The sequence below is a fragment of the Diorhabda carinulata genome, chromosome X (genome assembly GCF_026250575.1).
Source record: "Diorhabda carinulata isolate Delta chromosome X, icDioCari1.1, whole genome shotgun sequence".
Taxonomy (NCBI): Eukaryota; Metazoa; Arthropoda; class Insecta; order Coleoptera; family Chrysomelidae; genus Diorhabda; species Diorhabda carinulata.
In genome coordinates, this window is record NC_079472.1 from 40,407,946 (window position 1) to 40,433,554 (window position 25,609).

General features: G+C 31.8%; 1 protein-coding gene across 4 annotated transcripts in view; it reads right to left on the reverse strand.

Moving 5' to 3' along the window:
• LOC130902448 (RNA-binding protein Musashi homolog 2) overlaps positions 1 to 25,609 on the reverse strand; it is a 642,276-nt gene that overhangs the window by 278,733 nt on the left and 337,934 nt on the right. For all 4 annotated transcript variants that reach the window (XM_057814600.1, XM_057814598.1, XM_057814599.1 and 1 more), the window contains one exon: positions 15,897 to 15,966. In XM_057814600.1, coding sequence (XP_057670583.1) covers positions 15,897 to 15,934 — 38 coding nt within the window. In that variant the 5' untranslated portion in view covers positions 15,935 to 15,966. The remainder of the gene's footprint in view (positions 1 to 15,896; positions 15,967 to 25,609) is intronic.

Genomic DNA, 25,609 nt, shown 5'->3' on the forward strand with positions numbered 1-25,609 from the left:
CCATTGACGGATATTTTTCAACTAGGATGTTCCGCGCCGACCTATGCTTCACCTACCCATTATTTTGCGTTGTCTTTGTTTATAGGATTGACTATTTCCAAACTTTTTGTTCATGCGCTCAAGGACCTCGGTGTTGATAACTGTATCGACCTACTTACTTCAAAATAAGGTGATAAACTCACATCTCAAACGCTTTCAAACGTCTGCGTCATATAGTAGCACAGGTAAGACATAGCATCATACCTCATACGTAGATCGTTAGGATCATTAATGCAAAAAATGTTTTTCGGTTTAATAAATCTTGCTCTCGCTTTGGCTATTCTTCCTCGTATATTCACGCTAAAATCCCATTTATAGTTAATTACGTTTCCCAGGTATGTTAATCTTTCTACTTGATCTACGAGGGTTTTTACTTTAGTATTGAGATCTGCGTTAACATAAGAAATTATTGGTTGCCAAACAAGGACTGTACGGCGGATGACCCATAAATTCAATGTTGATTCGATGTTAACTGATGAAATTTGACATAATCACACCAGTTTTGCCATATCGCATTCCTCGTACTTTATTGACCGTAATTTCTTTTCCTGGTACATTTTGTTGTTTACTAATGATCATGTAGTATTTGACTTTCTTTGTATTAAGTTTAGTCTGTAATTTTAGTAGACTGTAACAAGAAGAACTACGAGTCTCTGTATTTCTTCCAATGGGCTGGCGATTAAAAGTGTATCATCAGCGTTGTCGCGGACAAGCTTTTTATTAACAAAGACACCTTCATCAGCTATCTCTAAAAATTCATTGAATATTTATCCCAAGTACAAATTTAAGAATAATGGAGATAGAATGCACCTTTGTGTAACTTTTCTTCTTATTTCAACCTCAGGGGAGTTTTGGTGATCTACGCCAATGCTAGCGGTCTAATGGCAGTAGAGATTAGCAATAATGTGTATATCATCTATGGATGACTTTGTACCATATAACTTCTTGTACATTTTGACGTTACTAATTATATTCTCACTTAAATAATGAGATTTGTTTTCAAAGCACGATCAATTATGTTTTATAAGTGTAGAAATCCATCCTTCATTATTTACAACGGAAACTCTCGTGGCATGTGCAGGGTAAAAAGTTTTGAGTGCTAGATGTTGTTTTACGTTTCCTTTATTGGCCTCGACTTCATCTCCGACTCCAACTTAGAACTTTAATGATTTAACAGTAATTGAATGAGGTTATATTTTCATTTCGCACCATATTTAATTTGGGGAGAACATAAGAACAGTGATTAGAGAAATGTAAAATTTATTCAGCAAGCCAGAATTACTTGGTATTACTTGAATAAGAGTTTACTTAGAAATATTAAATTTCTAATTAGTATAAATTTACTGACAAAGCTCAATTTATCAGTGACGATTTAAAGAGCGTTGCAATATTTAATAGAAGGATTTGAAGAATTTTTTGAGATAGGCTATGTCATTCTATTATTTATAGATGCTGCTATAAATATATATTTTATAGAAATTGAGTTGATCCAGTTTTTTCAAGCTATTCAAATGAGTTTAGAAATAAAAAAACTGATAAATTAAATCAATTACTGAGCAGTTGGCACTGTTTATTAACAAAATATTAAAACACAAAAAAGTACCTGAAGAATGGAAAAAAGGTGACAGAAAAGAACCGGAAAACTATAGAGGAATCAATCTTTTAAACACCACTCTAAAAATGACAACCAAAATTATATTCCAACTAATAAATCAAAGAATATCTTTTCAGGGCGAACAACAAGGTTTTAGAAGTGGGAGATCATGTACAGACGTAGTATTTATGACTAGATAAATCACAGAGAAAGCTCTAGAATATAATCGACCGGCGTTCATTTGCTTAATTGACTTGACAAAAGCCTTTCTCAGAGTTAGATTAAAAGACGTGGTTCACCTATTATACAATAGACAAATACCGTTAGACATCATCAAAACAATTGAAGACATATATAAGGACAACAAAATACAGGCTAGAATAGACGGACAACTTACAGAGGAAATAAACATAGGCACGGGTATAAGACAGGGAGATTCCTCAAGCCACCTACTTTTTAATCTCATAATTGATGAAATAATAAAGGCAGTGAAAAGGAGGAAAGGCTATAAGATAGATGATGCTATCCTCATAGTAGAAAGTGAAGACGACCCACAACTTCACAAATCACCCTGTAAATTAATGAAGAAGAAGAGTTGACAGTTTGTGATAGCGTCATGATATGCCTATTCTGTATGCAAGAGGAAACTATGAAAATGACAACAATTTAATGTTTTATGTTTGATAATTGACATTTTTATGAAATTATATTAATTAACAACCGTATAATTATTACCCACGAAGCTGAAATCGTATTACAACTTTTCAAAGAATATAATTCAAAATAGATCTACAAGCTCCCATTAGTCTCATGACTTAACTTGAAAAGAGAATTGAATTAAATCGGGAACGGCTAAGGTGTGAAATATTTCAATATAAGACTACTTTTCTTATTAGATATGTATAATCTGCCGTTAATAATTCAACTGACTTCATGGATATAACTTTTTGAATTCGTCGCTTCATAGCCTTCTGATTGGCGTTGTGAAAATGCATGTAACTTGATCGAGGTGGATACTATAGTGAATATTCAATTCACTTTTCAGTATGGAATATTAATTTCAGAATGTAGATAACAAGAAAAAATGATATTTTTGTGCCATTAACCTATCCGTTAAACTTTTAACGTCACAATATCTTCATTTTTTCCTCTGTTGGACAAGAGATTTCTTGTAGCGATTACCGCTAATTTAAAAATGTCCTGAGGTGTACAAGACATACCTTCGAAAGATAATGTTTCTTATGTTCACAGAGATAAAAATGATCCCTAATAACTCAGAAATCAACTAATAGTATATCAAAAAATACAGTGACAAATGAATTTACAATTTGCTGAATTTGAATAGGTCTTATTCCATTGAATTGTCATTATTAATAAATTTTATATAGTAGTACAAGGTATTACTTGACAACTATTATATGATAAATAATCAGATAAATTGCCCAGAAAATAATTTTAGAATATTCTTTAGGTAAATCAAAAAAATAATTGCTTGTAAATAAATTATGGGAACTAAAATATTTTTCAAACGTCACTGATAGTCCGGTCAAATTAGAACAAAAAATAAGAGTGAAGTCATATAAATTTACCACCAAACTGAAAATCAGTAAATTTATTCAAAAGATAATCAAAAATAAAATTTGAAAGTTCGCCATCATTCGCGTGCATGGAAAAAATTTCAAGGTCATAGCTCAAAAAAATGAGCTCGCAATTTTTAGCAAAACAGTAAAGTTTATTACAAAAATACCTGAGACAAAAATTGTAGGCCATAAAATTATCTACAAAAGACGTATCAATACTATTTTTCCTACGAGTCACCGTTTCTGAGAAACATTGTAATCATCATAATATACAGAGTGCGCCATGTATATACATCTCTAGAATTGTAATATATGCTAAAATATTTTTCTATCAGTCATTGTAACTTATACTCAAAATACAAAATATAAATATGTTATAATTACGAGAATCTGAGGTAAAATGAGACCCAGTCCCTTAATTTATACGCCATTGATTATAGAAACATCAATAGAGCAATTCAATTGACTAATACAATTATTGTTGTTGGTGAAGATGTAGACTTACTCGTTTCACTCACTCTTACTGCTCGAACTCCAACTAAGAAAACTATTTTCTTCTTGAAACCAGGAAAAGCTCAACATTAATCGGAAGAATATTCATCAAAAAGTTTAACTACTTTTACAAAGTGTCAAAATCATGTACTAATTTTTACACGCAATAATTGGCTGTGACGCAACATCTGCATTTTATAGGAGGGGTAAAATAACAGTTTTCAAAATGTTTGAGAAACAAGATCTGGTTCAATGTACTGAATTTTTCAAAAACAATAATTCAACTTGACAAGAGTTATTACCAACACTATTCCCTGTCTTCTTTCTCTGTATGAGCTCCTAAAAAAACGATCTGCTTATATAAGTATGTTCGATAGGCTTGTTTTCCTCCAACCTCATTTGCTGTTCATCAACATCTTTTTAGGGTTCAAGTTCAAGTGTGGCTTGATTATCAACAGGACCCTACCGACTGGGTTTGGATGTTGGTCAACAGTACATAGAACCCGTTCAAACTTACTCCCACCTGCGCTGGAAAAACTGCTGAGTACAATTTTTTGCAACTGCAAAAAGGAGTGCAGTACTAAATGTGGTTGCAAAAAATCAGACTGTTTTGTTCTCTTGCATGCACACCTTGTCAATGCCGGTCGTGCTCTAATATTGAATCCCCAACGTGGGGGATCCATTTGATTCCAACGAGGCGGCATGCGACATCGCTATTGGAGCAATTTACATCCACTCAGAATGAAGATGAAGATGAAGAAGAAGAAAAAGAAGAATAACACGAGCAATAGTTTCAAATTAAACATCACAACAGACCGGTGGGATAAACCTACTGAGGAAACCAAGTTAAAAAAATTGTGAGCGTTTAGTTTTGAATTAATATATGAATTTTTAGAATGATAATATTATGTGGAGTAAATTATCTGGAGATTCTTATTGTATCAGCATAAAATGGTACTTATAGTCTTTTTATTTTGCGTTATTAAATATAATTTATGGATTTCCTTCGCATAGTATTATTTAAATAATGTTTTCCCATGTAGAAAAGCGATAATTAATGACTAGCAATGATTTTTATTCAAGTTACAGTGAAAATAATAATAGTGGTAAATTGGGAGTCATGATTTTTAGATTTAGATTTTTATAAAAAATTTCGTCATACTTCCTGTTTTTTATTATTTATTATTTTTTTATTCTTGTGATCTAATTGCAACGATATATAAAAGCCGTAAATTAAATATTCATTTACTGAAATGTCCATTAAAGTTACCTTAGAAAGTAGTGGTAATGGTAAAAACATTTATAACAGCTAATATCAATGCTATGTATCCATATTAGTTAATTAACCATTAATTTTGCTACCATCAATTGAAATTTTTATTGAACATGGTTGTTAATTAAATTTATTTTGCTATTAGAAAATAGTAAATTTAATTTCTAGCTGATGCCATCATATCGAAACTAGACATTCCAAATCTGAACAAATTGAATTGTTAATGCTTGAAAATTATTAGTAGTTCTGATAAAACCAATACTTTTATTTGAAAGTATTGAAATTCGAAGACGAAGAAGCATCCAAAACTCTCAGTATAACTGAAGTAATACGAGTATTATTTTGTCTCTCAGAAAATCCTAAGTTTGAGAAAATGTAATTTTTAAAGCTCAAACCTCTCTTCATCATCTACCGTTAGAGAGCGTTCATGGAAGCTGGAACCGTACAAATATTTACGAAAGCATTTCTTATAATAAAAATGTTTTGAGTAATCTTCTGAGGCAGATGTCAAATAATTTGTAATGTAGTATGTGTTTACGTTTGTTATTAATGTGAGCAGAACATCCTAATTCTACCTCCAGTTGTTTGTAATAAGAAAAGTAATGAATGTAGGTTAGATTAATATCTTTCCTTATTCAAACAAACTATTTATAACCATTACAGTAAATTCGATTTTCAAAAAATTGGCAATTACGAGTATTATAAATATGTATGTCGTGTCATGTCACGTAATCACTATAGTCACTATAGTTTATCTATATACTCATCAAATTTATAAACAATGACCGGAATAGCTTTCAAATCAATTGACAACTTCTCATATAGAACAGGTCGAGTAATTATAAGTTATATAAAAAATTAGGAATGATACACAGTGAATTAACTTGGAGTGACTTCTCAATAGTGTTGAACAAAAATATGAAAATTTGTTTTGTCAACTCATTACTCACAAAAAACTTTAAAAAGAATAACTTACACACAAATGAAAATTTGCAGTATACGTTCCAACATAATATAGAGAGTGTAAAAAGGAAAACGTACCTTTTTACCTTTCTGATTCGGTTTACCGATATTGCAAAATATGTTAGAATACTCTTGGGATAAATTATCTCATAAAAATAAGACCATTTGGTCAATCCAACGAGCTATCAACAATTGTGCTTTTTTCTTCCAATTAATTCAAAATGTTCGGTTTAAAAACTGCATCCTAAAACACTTTAGATATCAGTGGAATAAATGTATTTTCTAGATGATCTAGATAGAGTCCTCCAATCATATTTTCGATAAAAAATATATATCAGTCATTGTTATTCTCGCAACCGTTCGACCAATATTTTTGTGATATCTATTTTGAATTGATTATATCCAATTTGGAGTTTTGTTAGACCAATACCTGGTATTTTACTGATAAACATGCTTGTTCATATGAATCATCAACATATCAAAACCCTATAAATGAACTTATTATTTGAATTTTCAAATAATGAATTTTAAATTTAGTTGATCAAAATTCAATGGTGAGCGTAAAAAATGTTGCAAGACAACCAAATACGTCTTCTTCAAGTACTTGGAGAATACTTAAGTCCAAGAGCTCTTGCCGGACGACTGGTTAGAGTGGAACACTATAAGAAAGGACAGCCCTCAATCTAAATTTTTTCAAATGTATTCGTTTCACGGACGAAGCCACTTTTATGCGACAAGCTATGTTTAACTCCCATAATGCACACCACTGATGTGTCAAAGGTGTATCACATTGACAAAACTCATTTACAACAACAACAAGTTAATGTTTGGGTTGCAACTTTAGGTAACACATTCTACCTGGAAATTTGAATGGTGATATATGCCTCGATTTTTTATGCACGTTGGAGCTCCCCCGCAGGTTGATAGAATGTGTCGTAATTGGTTGAGTAACCATTCATTGGCTTCCCCGGTCAAGCGATCATACTGACTCCCAACCGTTTAGAAGATTAATAGATTCTGTAGAAAAAAAGGATAGACTTGTGGTGTATTCGTGAAAACAGAGGACATTTTAAATACTTACTTTAATTGAATTCTATTTTATGTTGTATGAGAGTCAGACAAATTCATTGGATGTATCAACTTTCGTATAAAATTTCAATACAGTAGTTGCGACAAAATTGTGAAAAATGTGTATAAATTTTTTTACAAAGCAAATCCCAAATATTTTCCAGTTTTCCATATATCCTAATATATCCACTATATAGTCCTTATTTTCACCGTCTACCTTGTACGATTGAGAGCTTACTATACAAAATTTCAATTAGAGAACTTTGTAGAGTGAATAAAAAAACGGTTGTCAATGTCACCACTCACGTTGCATACTCCATATATTTCACGGTTAATTTAGAAGACAATACTTTCACTAATTAAGGTTGTACTATGAATAATTAATAAATTCAGAATGTCTAGTTTTGAAATAGAACCTAATTATAAATTTGACTCAACAGATAATGAATTTTTTAAGGATGCAATAGAGCTGATACTACTATTATAGTGTGTCCAAGCTGAGTATGGCACATAGTTCCGTTTTAAATGCGCAGAGGTTTGTTTAGGCTAGTAGAATAGCAGCTGGTTAAGAGTCGTCATTGCATTTAACTGCGTCGGTTAGTATTATTAAGTTCTCATATCAATCAAGACCAAAATAGGTAGAAAGTCAACTTGTCATCAGTTTTAAAACTAATTGTCAATCAGAAGTTGTTATTGTTGGATCATATATCATAATGTGATGGTAGGGGAAATATAAACTAAGCATGTTCAAAACCAAGGCTTAGGAAAAAAAATACTACGTTAAATGAGAAATTAAACTAACCGGAGAGGTACAAGAAATAGATAAATATACTAGCTGTTAAATATAAACTTCTTTAATTATCTGCTCACTATCCTGAATAAAATCCCATAGAGGGAATATGAGCTATCGTGAAAAATGGGTTATAACCAGAAAATCGAAGGTTGTAGAACGGTCATATAACGAATGATTTAATATTTGTAAACAAGTCAAGAAACTCAAATTGAAAAAAAAAACATGTTTTAGATAATTTGAAGTTCGCTATATATACAAGATCATAAGATGAACATTGGTCCATTAAAGAAGAAAAAACAAAAACTTTTTCTGATCCGGATGTGGTTAATAAGCTCAAGATTACGTTTGAACTCAGTGGTCCGAAATCTTACCATTGTAAATGATGGTGCAGAATCTCCGTAAATAGTGTTTAACCCTTCTTTCATGTACGTAAGATTATTGCCAAAGTAGGATACAACAATGGGCCCAGTTTAGGTCCAGACTTGAGTTAAGTATGTACATCTCTGCTCCTATCTTGAAAGTTACTATTGGCTTAGACTTGGTGGAACTCTGGGATGATAACAATGTACCTCACTTGGTTTGCAAGCCTTGACCAGGCCTGTTTGCCTATATAAACCCAAGACTGGTCTGCAGCCCTAGGCCAGGCTGGCTGCTTGTAATAATTAATTTTTAATATACTGTTAATAAAATTATAGTTTTATGACATATTTCTATTAATGCACTCTACTAATTAATGTTCATAAACATATCAGTAAAATAATTAAACATAAAAAGAAATGATACTATTTTTTATTGCCTTTTACGCATAAAAGAATTTTATTCATAAAAAATGATTACTTTTGATCTTAAGATATCTATTATGGATAAGATATTAGAACAAACAAACTTTACATTATTAGTTATTCAGACTGACTGACTATATGATGGCTGCGGTCGGGTTAGTTACAATTCAGCCAGGCTTGGGTACCTTTCAAATATTCAATATTAGCTCGTCAGTCAATTTATATTTATATATCTGAACATAATCTTTAAGTTGAGGTCTGAAAGTTTTGAGACAACCTGTTTTTAATATATTACACCTCCCCGCATAAATTTACAGGTATCTGCACCATCCTTAGCTTGGGCATACTTTAAAATATAAAATTCCAACTTAATTTAAAATATGTATATAATGTTAATAAACAAACATTTCTACTCATTGTTTTTCTAAAGTCAAGACCTGAAAAGATTTGATGAATCAAACGGAAATATTTAGTTTTTTACATTATATTCATTGTTGATATTATTGTCCTTCCTAGTATGTAGTTTCGAATGGTATTGCGGGCTGAGAACTTAAAATAAAACTGTCCAAGAGTTTTTTAAATGCCAAAGTTTCGATCTCTCATTTTTATCAAAGCTAGAAATATAAGGTAAACGTTGATCAAGATAACTGGTAAACAAAAACTGTGAACTAATCAGATAGTGTAGCAAAATAAATATTGATACATGTATATATAAAAGAATAGGACACTAATATAGTTTTTCCAATATTCAGTGTATCCTATTCATTTATATTTACATGTATAGATATTTATTTTGTTACACTATCTGATTATTGTTTTACTTCTAAATTCACAATTTTTGTTTACTTGTTATCTCCATCAACGTTTGAGTTATAATGTACAATATATTTTTAGTTTTGATAAAGATCAAATGAAAGATCGAAACGTTGGCATTTAAAAAACTCTTGGACAGTTTGATTTTGAGTCTTCAACCCGTAACACCATTCGAAATTCAGTTTATTCACCAATATTGGTTGTAATATCAAAGTCAATACTTTTGTGACACAATAATTACGTTTAGTCTTGCTATCAACTCAATTTCATTTTTATGAATTGAGATTTGGTTGAATTGTATCTACTGAATTAGGATTTAGATACAATTATTTATTTCTTTACCATTCCCACCACTTAATGATAGTGAGACAATCATATCTGCATTTATCATTTATAAAATGGTTTATTATCAAACTATTTGTGTAGGCGAAAGAACAAATGATACATAGCACTTTGATACATAAGTATGAGCAATGAACCTCATTTAACACGATGCTTTTCAGAAAACAACATTATTTTCATTATCTTCTAGGATTCATAGTAACATTTTTTGGTGGGTAGGGCTGAAAGTTAAGAAGTACTAAAATCATAGGGCGCTTTTAAGCAGAAGAATACCCCAATTCCAAATGAACGACATAAGTGATTTTAAAACTGGGAGGAAAAGTATTTTCCTGTTGTGACAAATTCCAATGAAAATATATTGTTACGAACTCGTCCACGACATGGATCGTGGAGCCGGTCCTATTCGGTTATAGTCTGAAATTTGTCAATACGCTGGTTCGCGCAATTCGTTTGAAGTTTGTTTGTATATATATTTTTATCATAACGGCAATTTGTTAATATTGTCTTTTTTAACCAGTTTCTAGGAAGGCCTTTTTTATTCGTTTGTTCGTCTATTCACTTTATAGAATTCTAGAAATTACTTCATAAGAAATTCAAGCTTATTAATTATTATGTAAGTCAGTTAAGTCTAGGGTTTGAATAAATACAGTAAGTAAAAGACAGTGTGTATAAATATAATCCTCCGTTAAAAATCGTTCAAATAAATTAGGAAATAAGAAAAAAAAGAATAATATCTTATCTATAACTAATATATAATCTATGAGTTACTAAGAAAATATTGGCAAGTAATGACAGTTCTAATTCATGTCAATTGATTGATATTAACAATTCTATGGAATAATATTATGCAATGTCACGTCAAAAGTCCGCTAATGATGAACAAATTGGTATGTTTCTCAAACAGGAAGATTTTTAACTTTACGGCCATTTACTTCGTCAATAGTAGGCAACTATTTGTGTCAGCGGGGGTGGTGATATCACAGCTGTGAAGGGTAGCATTAAACCGCAGTTGCCAAAGGTTACATCAACGACAATATAAATAACAAATTAGAATGAGAATATATAACTACCACATGAGGTACTACTTATATAATACGGGTAAAAGAAATCCACCAGTAAGTTTTGATGATTCTAGTGATATTACCATTAATTATAGTTATCATGTTAATAATGATATCTAATGAAATATATGTATGTATGTAGATATTGGGGTACCATATAAACTGCTACTCAAAGTATCTGTTGTGTCCCCCTTTCTTGATGCGATATTGGGAACCTCTTCGTCTTATATTTTATACATTTCCAGGTGTAGAGCTTTGGAGTTCCGTAGCTTCTCACACTTCAAGAGAATGTGGATAGAGGTTTTGTCCTCTCTGCAACAAAATCTGCATGCTGGACTTTAGGTATATATGGAGTCGACAGTGCCCCGATAGCTCTCCTGTTTTTACTTAGGTTGAATCACTCAGCAGATCTTCTTTAGTTATAGTTTCCCAGGAGAGTCTTAGGCCCTGTAGATTGTCCCAATAATTTATTTTGCTTCTTTATACTATTTGTAGCTACTACCACAGAAGGCTTCAAGTCTCTTGAAGGGTTTGTCTGCCCCCGCTTCAACGAGCTTATCAGCTATTTCATTTCCCTTAGCTCCGGTATGTCCCGGAAACCATAGTAGGGTAACTTTATTATTCTTGCCTAGCTTGTTGTTGTTCTAGGCAATCCTAAACGAGTTTGGATTTCATAATATTGGAGCTTGAAACTCTAATGTTTACTTAGCTGTCGAACAGGATGATGATCTCTGCTTGAGATAGTTCCTCTCTGGATTGAACTGGCCACATTTTTCATTTGCATAAATTTCTGCTTTAAAAATGCTTGGTGTGTTGCCCAGATTTTCAGAGTGTTTGGTTCTGGGCCTGTACACTCCTACACTAGTTCTGTCTGTTGCTTCAGATCTATCCGTATACAATTGATTGGCACTTCTATTCATCCATGTATGGTGTTTTGATACCACTCACTTTTACAATTTAGCATTGATAATTGAAACTTGAATCAGTCGACTAAAAATCGAATTTTTATTCTCATATGGCTTTACTTGGTCTATTTAAATAAATTTAGGCAATTTAAAAAATAACAGCTTTAAAATTAGCGAGATTAGAATTAAAATAATGATACTCCGTAAGCAGCACTCAATTTATAATAAAGTAAGTCGCGCTGCTTTCTTTGAAACAAGGTACCTATTATTATAATCAAACATCCCCTTATTAAACTAACTAATTCAGGTGACCGTGACCGTATGATACTCGAGTTGTAATCTCATTACGCACGTTACTTACAATTCTTGTTTCGTAATATACTAGTATAGTATAACTAATGAAAGAGTTCAATGTTTTAGTATTAGCTTATGACTATTCCCAAATTCAAATATTTGAGTATTAACTATACCATACAGTAATTAAATTTGTTGATAAAATAACTCTAAATCCAACGCTTGACTTGGCAGCAGTAACCACAAAGTTAGTGAGTTAATAGATAACAAATATTAGTCTAGGAGCTATCATTGCAAATAGTCATGCCAGTTGAAATGTTTTTTATCAATTGTTGACATAATATTGTACCGGAAAAATCGTCTGTTACTTTGTAATGGGGTGATTATGCGTCAGCAGCTTACATGAATCAGCTGAGTCTGTAATACTAGAAAGATCCGCTCACAGAGTAAATATAAAAATATTTCAAGAAAACGTTATGTTTTCATGTTTTATTTGTAGTATGAAAATGTTGTATGAAAAGTAACTCGAGAAAGGTAAGCTAATTCTCGATTAAATCTCCATTATCTTTAATATTATCTTAACGATTCTTTTCGGTATTATCTGTGAATGATCTTGTTAATTGCCAACATTAGACTATTAGAAAAATACACGATAAAGTGAAGTGTCACCTACAATAATTATGTGCCGGAAATATCCTCGCTACTATCCGTTATGTTAGAAGTAGATGTAGGCAATTCGTGCTTGGTCTTCCTCAAATAATTCGAAAATATATTTGTCATCTATTTCTTCCGAACTCCAGTCAGGGGGATGAAGTGAATAGTAAGTGATGATGTAGCTCAGATTTGCAAAGTGAAAAGAATGACGTAGATACGGTTTTTCTTCCACAGCATTTTATCCTTATCATATCCTTTAGGTATATGCCGAATTGTTAATAATACTTCTAATGATATTTTTCGAAAGCATTAACCACGTTTCAACACTAAATTATATCTCCAATATGGATATACTTTTGAGATGTTTCGTCAGTAAAGGGTATTAATATCCTTTACTTACTTTTTTACCACCAAACCATGTACGGTACTGATCTTGTACTACAAAAAGGCAAATATATAGGTACACGCAGATGTATGCCTTGTTCAAGCACCTGGAGTATCTAGCTCGAAATATGTGTTAAAAATACATAACGTAGTATAGCAATGCTGTAAGATTTTTTATATCTCCAATATGTTAGCCTACTGCTATAAAATCAGCCAATTGTTTTGTCTGTAATTTTAAATATTTAAACAATTACGTAGTTTAATTTTATTCGGCATACTATGACTTTGTTCCTAAGTGGGAAGCCTGATCACGTATTGTTCTCCAAGACATACCTCATTCGAGGAGCTCATAATATAATATAAATAAATAATCTGTGTATTTAAATATTCTCTCTCGAGCGTTATTTAAAAATAACTAACTCGAGGCCTATAGACAGCTTCTTCTTCGTAATATATATTCGCTTTCTTCTAATAGCTTGGATTCTATAACTGACGGAAGGGTCTAGTGCGGGAGAACAATAAATAGTTTAATAATTCCCAGGCAGTTCGATTTGTTACGTAGTTTGACCTGAGAGTGTGAACGTTAAGCAGTTACTGTCTATCGGTGGTGCTTCAGCTGAATCTGAGATCTATCGGAAAAGGTAACAATAGATCGGCATTAAATCCCTATCTAAATTGCAAAGCATCTCCCGGACTATATCTTGTGCCCTAATCTTTTGCTAACGCAATTCCCGTAATAAAGTTATTCTCGCATCTTAACCAAACTTAATTGGCAAAGTTCTAAATAAGTGCAGCTGCAGCCAGCGTTTTTAAAAAAGTTATTGAATGCTGATATTCAGTTCACAAGATTTGTTACCCTGTTACCATGAGAATATCTGAAGAAAAGTGATTTTTTTAAATCGTGAACGGATAATTCTATGAATTTGTTTTCCACAAGCTATACATCATTTACCAAAAAACTTCACTCTATTTTGATTGAGTTCCATGAAGAACTGATTTCGAATTTCAATATAATTAAAATTTGCTCAATCTAATTACGGATTGGAATTGAAATTATAAGGTATGGCGTTTTAAACTGTATGTGGAATAATTAGGCAACGAACCGCTTCCTCCCGAACTGAGATATATTCATGATATAAAAGAATTTAAAAGGAAAAGGTATGGAAGAAACAATGCTGTTTGGTCTACGTAGTTTGAAAAGTTAAACTAGAAATACAATTGGCGATGATAATTATAATGAGTGAAGGATGAAATTTATATTCCAAGAGTAAAAAATTGTTTTTAACTTGAAAAAGAACATTTTTTGTGAAATAGTTGATGTAATTGAGGTGGCATAAAGTAAAAGTTGATAAAAATTGTTTAATTTAGTATAATTTAGTTCTTAATTTAGATTAAAATAGTTTGAATATCCAAATTATCAGAAATAGTCCAAACTCAGTAAGTTGTATTCAAAGAACAATTTGCAATAGAAGTTTGTGCTGGGACTTGTTCAAGAGGTGTTAGTCTAAACCTAAAACTTCAATATGTGTTAATTCAATATACTGTATACTAATATTATGAGGATTAGCTTATTCGATCCGGAATTATGACTGGATCATTGTGTGTAAAAAAATATTTCATGAGTTGTGAACAATTTACATCTTAAAAAATAATGTTTGGTTTTTCGCTTGAAGCGAATAAAATGTCTTCGAATTTTTAGAAAGAGATAATTTGAAAGAAGAAATGTACTAGTAAAAAAATGCTATTATTAGTTTGTACCAAAGCGTGTATGTCAATTTAAAATGATATTTTTTAAAGGAATTTCATGAAAAATCAATTTTATATTTTCAAAACTTTTATGACTTGTTTTGTAAGTATACAAAAAGAGCACATGAAGAAAAAATTTAGGACAATTTAAACATTAAACATAATTATCGAAGATTTCCAAATTTAAATGAAGTACTTTGCAAAATTTGTTTCAATTGATGTATTTAAAATTAGCGTGAAATTAGAATTGTAAATTATGAGGGTGTGGTTCCGGAAAACAATTTTTCTTTTTAGAAAACACTTTTTTTAGAATGTATTTTATTATTTATAACTTTTGAAAATTTTTATGAGCTAACTCACTTTTTATGCACAAATAAAATATCATTCCAAATCGAGTGAGCTAAACCACATAATTTTCAAAATAATATGTCAAAATAATATGTTAACACCAAATTGAGCTTGTAGACTAGACTATAAGGCCATATTCTCTTGTTCATTATATTTTGCTGTGCCCACAAAAACCTATTGCATGGTAGTTGTTATATCCAGAATTTTAAAATGGCTTCGATAGGGTCGTGAACGCGGTTCACAATCTTGTTGGTAGATCTCATTCGGAACATGAATAAAAAGGTCAATTTTCCTTTCTTTTTTATTCCTATAAAACTAAAAAGGAAAAAAATAGAGAGAATACATAAACTCTATGGTCTTAGTGTAGTCTTCAAATACCTATTTGTTTATTCTCTGTTATATCTTAAATCTTTTATTAATAATATATATAAGAGAATATATATAGAAAATAACTATAACTATAAAGTTGTAGCAATTATTCATTAGAGGAACATACCAGAAGTGTAATCCAGTCTTCCCAGTTTATTATATACAACGAATTAGAAAACAAGAGAGAGCTTTGAAACTATTCGTAAATTATAAAGCAAATATTTCTCCATAATATGATGCTAAGTAGCCCCAAAGTTCATGCAGATATGATTGCTCTATACTATATTTATTTTGCGTTATTTACACAATGGACTAAAAGTAAAAAGAGAGAGTTAAATAACTGAGCTTAGATACAGCATAAAGTTAAAAAGTTAGTAATATAATATATTCACTCACCAGTCTAGTTTGACGTTTGAATACAGCGTGACAGCCATGATAATGTGGTAGTAAATTGACTATATCAGTCCTGAAACCAATCAAAAATAAATATCTTTAGATCCAAGTTTAAAAAAGTTAAAAATTTATTTCAATAGGTATAGGCTTCCAAAGATATATTATAAAAAGGATATGTTAAGATGTGAAAATGGGTAGGTGGAAAGTTAGTAACATACAAATAAAGCTTACAGTAATATATATATATATATATATATATATATATATATATATATATATATATATATATATATATATATTCATTGGTAGCCTTGAATTGAATCCAATATATTTGTTTTGACAATGATATTCATTGAATGCGGTTCAGATTCCTGTACTTATATTCAGTGACCAGAGGTTGCCATAAAACACACGAAATTCGATTTAACCTCCATCTGAGCAAATTTATGTTACACAAAGTAAGTAGTATCTTCTGGATTATAATATTAATTCATACAGCAAGTTTGAGGGAATTTTGATTATATTTGTGATTTGAAGAATATGAGATCTTCTCGCAAAAATATATCACCATAAACTTGTTGGTATTTAGGCGTCTAATTGTGGAAAGAATTCAAGAAAATTTCACCAGTTGAATTTTCAGGTTCAATAATATTATTGTGGTGAATAGAAGCTCTTTGGTACAATACCAATTGTGACCTGTTTACCATCCTCCAATATTTTCTTGATTCCAGTAGCGATTATTGTGCTTGCCAACATTGTCGACGTCTAATCTAATCTTATGAGAAAAGCCAACCTCTATCAAAATTATATATTTCCTGACATCAGTGTAGGGAGTAAAGCCGTACTCTTCCTCTCTAAAAGGAAAAGTAAAAGTGATGTCATGGAATGGCTACGCTACACCCTATAATAGATTAGTTACGTTGCTATAGATGCTATAGAGCAGAAAAATGTATATTTTTGCAAAAATTACTAAAAAAATTGTAGAATATTTAAAACTGCCTAATGCCATAAATTATTCCGGGTATAGTTTCGAAAAAACCTCGTGCAGCCAAAAACTTAACATTTAGAACCAAATTATCGTATTGTCACTGAAGTTAATGAAATTAATAGTATTCAGCCAAGTATGAGTACTTCCGGGAGAATTCTAGCTGAATAAAAATTATGATAATGAAAATATCACGAAAATCGCGTAGGCTCCAGCTTTCACTTCTAGGAGTATTCAAATGCCCAAAATAACACGTCTAACATTAGTATAAATAATTACTCTACCACAATTTAACAATTTGTTGGAATACGAGAATGAAAACAACGTGCCTGTAGGTTATACTGTACTGTACTGTAGTTCTTGGTTTCAGTTATTAATAAATTTCGTTTGTTGGTTACTTGAAGAAGGCAAAAATAATATGTAGAACATGGAGTAAAGTGCCTTTTCCTATCTTGAATGAAACGTCGGATCGTCGGACAAAAACGTAGGATTTAGTGCATAGAGTTAGTGTATAGTCTGATTATTATTTCAAATTTTTTAACACTATACATTTCAAATAAGGATGCCACCAGCCAGTGTTCACTGGTTATGCTCGCAATCGAAACCATCATCAGCCCCCGTTGACAGTGAATGGAGACTGCTCCTTCGTTATCAACAATAAAATATTGGGTAGTAGAGTTTAAACGAGACCGTAGGACCTACCAAGATCAGCCTCGCTGTGGTCGACCAAATGAGGTGACGACACCAGAAATATTGAAGAAAATCCACAAAGCGGTACTGGATGATCGTCGACTGAAAGTGCGCGAGCTAACCGAAATAGTAGATATTACAAAAAGTGCGGTACATCGCATATTAACTGAAAATTTGGATATGAGAAAGCTGTGCGCAAGATGGGTGCTGTGTTTGCTCACAATGGAGCAAAAACAGCGTCTTGAAAATTTTTCCATCGAGTCTTTGACAATGTTTCACAGAAATAAAGCCGAATTTTTGCGCCGTTTCATAACAATGAATAAATCGTGGGCCTATCACTTCACACCCGAAAGAAAAGAACAATAAAAACAATGGACTTAAAACGGAGAACCGGCTCCTAAGAAGGCAGAGACTATTACTTCTTCAGAAAAGGTCATGGCATCGATTTTTTGGGAAGCGCCAGGGATTATTTTCATTGAATATCTCGAGAACGGAGAAACTATCAACGGCGAGTATTATGCCGATTTATTGCAATATTTGAGCAAAGGAATCAAGCAAAAACGGCCGTATTTGACTAAGAAGAAAGTGTTATTTCATCAAAACAATGCATCAGCTCAGATATCCGTTATTGCTATGGCCAAAATTAATGAAATAAAGTTTGAATTGCTACCTCATGTACCCTATTCGCCAGACATAGATCCCTCGGAATATTTTCTGGTTCCAGGTTTGAAAAAATGGCTGGGTGATCAAAGATTTTCCAACAATGAAGAGGAGATGTCGGCAATGTCGATGTCGGTAATGGTAACTTTGAGGAGCTTCACGATTCTTAGGAGATTACTTTGAAAAATAAATATATTTTTGTTCGAAATTTTGGTGTTTTCTTTGTTGGGCCAAGTACTTCTGGGACCATCCTCGTATTCGAAAGCTTAAAAATTAATTTTACAGCATGCTTAGAACGCTCATAATCTAGCAAAGACAATACGATCATTACTCTTACCCCCCAGAACCTGCTAAGGTCAATAGAAATTATGAACTGATTATAAGTATAAGTACGGCGCACATATAACAATTATCCGCTTGGCGACATGGCTTAATCACTTCTGTTTAACGATCGGTCCCACTAAGTGTATTACAATAGTAATCACCTTTTGTTTCCCATAAATTCAGAAAACGTTTTGAATTTGCCATGAATTGCTTTGTAATTGCTAGAATAGAATATAACATACAAAACATACAAAAACCACTCGAGCTGCGCTCTTATGATTTTTCGCAGATTACGACTCGATACTTGTAAAATAATCGAAGTTCTTTGGATATTATGACTGAATATTTACCCGCGCTCCAGGGGGTTGAAATATTTTATTGAATTTTGTCCACACTGGCATAGACATCATAATAATTGAATCAGTATTATCTCAAATATCAAAAAAAAACAATTTGAAAATATTTCAATATTTAGTCGACCCGAACTTCTTTGCCTTTACTATGAAGTTAAATGTTGAGTTGACCGCCCACAACCCAAATATAAACTATGATGTTGAGTAAACACTGAGATCAAACGTCTTTATTTACACAGGCCGACTTTGGAAGTTGCGTTCAGTATAGTAAACCCAATATTTGTCGATCAATTGTATGTTTTATTATCGTAAAACCTAATATTATATCATTTGTGGGTTTCTACATTACAAACATACATACAAACATTCAGAAATAGATGTAAGTGTGATTTGATGTTTAACGAGGCAATTCAGAGAAATATTAAGAAGAGATGCGTGAAATAAAAAAAGGTCACATCATTAAACTAGCAAATTTGTGGGCTGGCAGTTGGCAAGTACTCCTACTGCGTCAGTGCAAAGAGTACGGCATCCACTGCAGACTCTAATTGCTACGTTTCTGCGTATAGATTGCAGTTTTTCATACTCTTAACTATTCACTAATATTTACATACACACTCAACAACTAATTTATTTAAATACACCGGTTAGTTCACTTTTGTATTCAATTGTCACTGTTCCGATGTATTTACTATGTCATCAAATTGTTGACTGGTTTACGGCTGCTACTTGCACTTTATATATCAAACCTCATACTAGACCTTCGACTGCTGAAAGTCTCTAGTTTACCGTAAAAAACAAAGGTCTCTATGAAAGTGGTCACAAAAAACATGAAGTATCGGCTTCACGGTCTATATCAGTTGGCGATTTCGTATCTGTAACAATATAGCTATGATTCATAGCTGGCTTTAGTTCATTTCAAGACGTCCTTTCTGACTTAGTACGTACAAACGGACAATGATCGGTGAAACATTTTGAATTTTGAATAGAAAAGTGAACAGTAAGAGAGTCGTACTACAAAAATTCGTCTTTCTGTCTCATTTATAATAAGATAGATAATATACATTCCTCTTATCATTCATCTTGCTATGTGTCCTTACAATTGCTTCATTGTTTTGTCGGATTAAGACTCATTGGTACACAGATAAAAGTAGAAATTTTTTAGTTGAAATGATGCTATCAGAAAAGTAAGAACCCTCTAAAGACTGAACGATAGCATGCTCGAATTGTTTTTTTATTAATATTCAATCCCTAAGACACAAAACAGGGTAAATATATCTTTTACTGGAGGAGATTGATTTTCCAGAAACTGTTGCCATTACTGAACATTGGTTGAATAATGAGCTTGCTCTTGTTAAAAACTATACCACAGTAGCCAGATTTTTCCGAAATAACACAGTTCAATGGTGTAATATCTGAGAAAGTATTCAAATTTTCTATTGTCTACCACAAGACTTATGACTTCTATATTGTTTGTATTTACAGAACACCTGACGCTGACGTGCGTACTTTTTGTCACAAACTACTGACCTTACTGAAGTCTTTACCTCTAAAAAGCAAACTAATTATATGTGGCGATCTCAATATTGATTTTTTCTAGTGTGTGTGCTCGTTCAGAATATCTTCAGTCAATTTCTAATTCTTTTGGTATGGTCATGCATATAATGGCATCAATCAGAATAACCAAGGCCAGTTCTAGTACTATAGACTATGTCGTGTCATCGTATAATTCAGAATCCAGCAACTGTACTGCCTTTAATTCAAGTTTCTCCATCATTAAGCAGTGTTAACAAAATTTTCGGCAAAATCCAATACTAAAAATGCTTCTCTCAAATTATACCGTATCTTTTCCGAAAAAAGTTTGGTGGAATAAGCATTAATTGTGTAATAAGATTTTTTTCAGATATTCTGTTGTTTTACTCAATGTGCATCTATGATACAGCGCTGGAAAAAATTATTAAATAAATACTTCAACATCACTAAGTTATATTTATCGTTTAATCACATTTCCACTAGAACAAATTCCAAATTCTTAGACATAAACAATAAAACAGTATGTAATTCAAAGTATCAAAATGATGTTTTCGTCTGTTGTGTAGTATGTTTCCTTCCTATTTTATATAAGACACATGTGTAAGCCCAAGTCCCTTAGCAATAACCAACGGTAAAACCCTCAAACGGCTTACTGGATCTGACAACTAGTTAAAGTGTAACGTTATACAAACAGTAAGCAGAGTAATCGCATTATGGACATTCTCATAAACCAATTTCGGTTTTGGACAAAGTAGAACATATCAAACAGATTAAAACGATAATTAAATGGAGTATACGCAGCTCGAAATTGTTATTGGCTTACAAATGAATGAGTTCGACAGAGTGGATAAATGAAATAAGTAATTTAAATCAGTTGTACATACTTTGGACTAAATGGATTATTTAATTCTGGTATAACAATATAGTATAATGGAATTTATACAAGTACAATAATGAGCTACCTTCATCAGTTTATATAAAATTGTATAAAGTTAGAAAACACTAAATATAAAAGTAATTCATTGAATGGAATCATTTCCATTTTTCTCTCTACGTGTGTTTTAAAATGTTCTTTGTTCTTGACAATCCTATTCTGTCTTTCGTACTAACTTTCCGTGGTAATCCTGAAATTTTGTCCAGAAAATTTTCTAAATTTTCCATTTTTCCAATCCAATAAATAAATTATAATCTGCAGGAATTAGTATCTTTATTTCAATACATGGGTCATTGTTTTCTAAATTTCGACTTTGTTAACTGTGTTAGTTCCTACTCAAGTTATTCCGAAAGAATCACATTTTCCGACATTTTTTGGAATGGAAGAGGTGCCACCACAACATTTGCAGATTATCTAGTGCCTAAGTTATAAATTCTCCAAATATAAAGAATTTTTTGTCTTATCACTTGTAGAATCTTGGGGTTGTACTGTTTTTTTTTTAATAAAAATATAGGATTATTAAGTAAACTAAGAAAGTGCGTTGAAACTTTCATAATCCTATTGCGAATTTGGTATAAGCAATTCAAGATACAAAGAAAATTGGAGACACATGTTAACGGGGTTTACATTCGTTATGAGGTTTTTTCTCTATAGGGTATTTCAAAAAAATGTGATCCTGTCTCTAGGATAGTTATAAAACTGAAAAATACTTGGCCTTTGCTCAGTAAAAAATTTTATACAAATATGTTTTGGAAGCTGATACATCCAATGAATTTTTTTTTATGTCTGACTCTCATAGAGGACGCTAGTTACACGGTTGTACCAAATAGTATTGATCTTTTTCAATATTAGATTTATTAAGTAAATTTTCTTAACTTAAACATCATTTAATTTTACACCAAAAAGCTACTCTTAATAAAACTTGATACTGTGTACCGTTTTCGGAATATTTTGATAGGAAAATTATCAAGTAATAACCGATGTTGGTATAGAGTATTGATAAAGTTATTAATTATTATTATTATTAATTAGTAAGCATTATATGGATTGGAAACTGTTTGTCGTGTAAATGAGACTCCATCGATAAAACGAATACATTTAATGAGACGTAAGGCTTCCGTTTCTTGTAACGTTCCACAAAAGTTAATCTAATAAGTATAGGAACTTGTTTTTCAAAGTTATATAAGTATGGTCACTGAGCTATTGGAGGCATTAGTATGAAACAAACAACAATTTGATGATGTTTGAGTAAGGCACCCATAACTATTAAAATTTTACACGACAATAGCATTTTCTCTGAGTTTTCCTTGTGTCAATAATAAAAAAAGTATTCTTTTTACGGACGAGGCCACTTCTACGCGATAAGGTATGCTGTGATGACAATTCACATGTCAAAATGGTATCACATTACCAACACTCATTTAAAGTTAATGTTTGGGCAGTAACTTTAGGTAACACTTAATTGGTTATCACATTTTACCTGGAAATTTGAATGGTGTAATTTATCTTGATTTTTTATGCAATCACCTATTCGAGATATTAGAAGATTCAATGCTGTACGTGCGCAGATCTCTATTTTTTTTGCACGATGGAGCTCCAACTCACGTTGATAGAGTATGTCATAATTGAGTAATCATTTTTCGAATCGATGCATTGGTAGAGATGCAGAAACTCCGATTCATTTGCCTCCTGACATGCGATTTTAATCTCTTGGATCACACAATTTGATCATATTTTAAAGAAAAAGTTGATGCTACACATAAATTCACCTCAATTGAAAGACATAATTCAACGTCACTTTAATGACCTCATAGCTGACTCAAACCGTTTAGAAGTTCACTTGAAATTTTGCTCAATAAATCTAATATTTGAAAAGTTCAAACTACTTGGTACGAACCCTGTAACTGGCAAAACATGCGTATAAAATTTCCATAAAATGTTGCAATTAGTAAAAAATGTGTATAATTTTTTCTTCAACTCCCTTTATCTTGAATACGGATGGCGTTACAAATATTATTCAGTTTTCTATCAATCCTAGAGACTGAATCACCTTTTTTTGAAATACCTTGTACACCTAATATAAATAAAAATTTATATTTATAACAAAAATTATAACCAAACGTCATAAAATTTCAGATGAATATTTTAACAATATAATTTCCCCAGAGTGATTAAACAAAAATTAAATTTCGATTCATCAACATATGCGACACTCAAATATCGAGTATCTTTGTGAATCCAACCTTTCTGAAAAGAATCCAAAATGCTTGATAGTTGTCCACTTCAACAGCGATCTTTAGACAGCTCAATGCTGATGTATTGTGATCACTTGGAAACTTTCATTGGTTACCTAGAAGAAACCAAATCTTTCACAATTAAATTTCCAATACAGAAACACTCAAATCAATCAAGCAGCTTCACCGTAAATAGCAAAATATTATCTGCATGTTTGAAATGTACCTTTTCTTGGTAAATTTCATTTTTAAAAGTTTATGACTTAAAACAGAAACAGTGACTAAACAAACAAAAATATAACCTCAAATATCCATGAGAGGGTGCTTCAAATTAGTTCAGACTAGTGATTCGTAATATATTATAAGCTTTTTACATTTGCAACACAATGTAAAATGTGGGTGTTGATGTAGTAGTAAGCGATGTGTATAATTCTATTTTCAATATATTTCTATTTTCTACAAAATAAATTTATATTCTCAAAGTAAATTTTGCACGTAACAAATTTTTTAAGTAATACACTTCATTTTAATCTATTGTCTATATTAGAATTAGAAACCCTATTTATTAAAACGCATCCTCAATCCCATTGTATACAGACAATGCAGTGATTGTTGGTGACTGAGCTCGATGGTATTGTTTAATATTGAAAGACACTTTTAGACAAAACTCCCACTCAACGTTGTTTGCTTGAAACATCGATATTTTATAGCTTACCACACATATCTTATTAAATTCAACAGAAACTCCCATATCGTGAGTAAAATTATATTTAAAGAGAAAAATTTTCTTGATTGTCCTCTCGATGGTCTTTTATACATAGGTGAGGCTTTATATTTTTAGATATAATTCTTTCAGTGAAAATTATTTCATTTATGTTCGAATCAGTAACTACAACAATAGGATCCCACAAAGTTTGTAGCCAGACATCTTTCGGAATTTTTTCAAAAAATTGATGATTTACTAGTATATTTCATCCTATGTCGTGAAATGTTGATCACATAAATGTTCCTTCAGAGCATTTGTTCCCAAATCCACTCTGGTGGACCCCCTCTGCAGCTACATTATTACCAATTTCCAACTCTCGAAAAAAGATTCTGCGATTTTGTTTAGAAACTTCTTATCGCTTATGAAAAAGAAATCACTTTTTATTTCTAACTCTACCTCAATAGACAATAGATAGGGCTGGATCACATGTTAGTGTTAAATCAGAAACCAAAAGGGCAAGATATTATTTTTCCGTCAATCGATGGAATCAAATGCAAAGAAGAAGTTGATCTAATTATTTCAGATAGTATTATAGAATTTTCGAATGTATAATATAGAAAATATACTTAAATATAAGTTCTGATGTAGCTACTTTGAAGGCCTATAACTATATGAGAATTTATTTTATGTCACATCATTATTGTCACGTCAACTATTCACTCTCAAATTTTTTGTCCTGGAACACCCAGTTTAAAAGTTGTCGAATAGTGCCACACGAATTCAATTGAAACGTCGTGTAGAGGTGTATAAACAGCTCCTTGTTTTGCCGAAGGGGCACGTTTTATCAAACGTATCGTTACTCGCAATGGAAAATGGATTTACCGAAACAACGCGAACATAGAAAATCAGTGATTAGATAGATGATAATTACCAGAAGCCGACGAAGAGAGGTAGATTCGAGCAAAAGTCTTGTTATGTCTCTAGTGAAATTATGAAGGTTTAGTGTACTTCGAATTCATTTCAAATAGTCAAACAGTCAATTCATGGTCTATTGGTGGATAATTGATACTAATGTATGAGGTTTTATTGGAGAAATATCCAGGTTTAGTTAACCGCAAACGGGTTCTCTTATAACAAGACAATGCTAACCCACATACTGCGAAAGTTACGCGACGCGGAATAAATTGAAAAACTTGGTGGTATTGAACATATAGCATTCAGTACGGATTACTATTTATTCAGATCGACGGCGAAATTCTTGCGTAGGAAAATTTTGGATCCAAAGGAGATCCTGAAAATG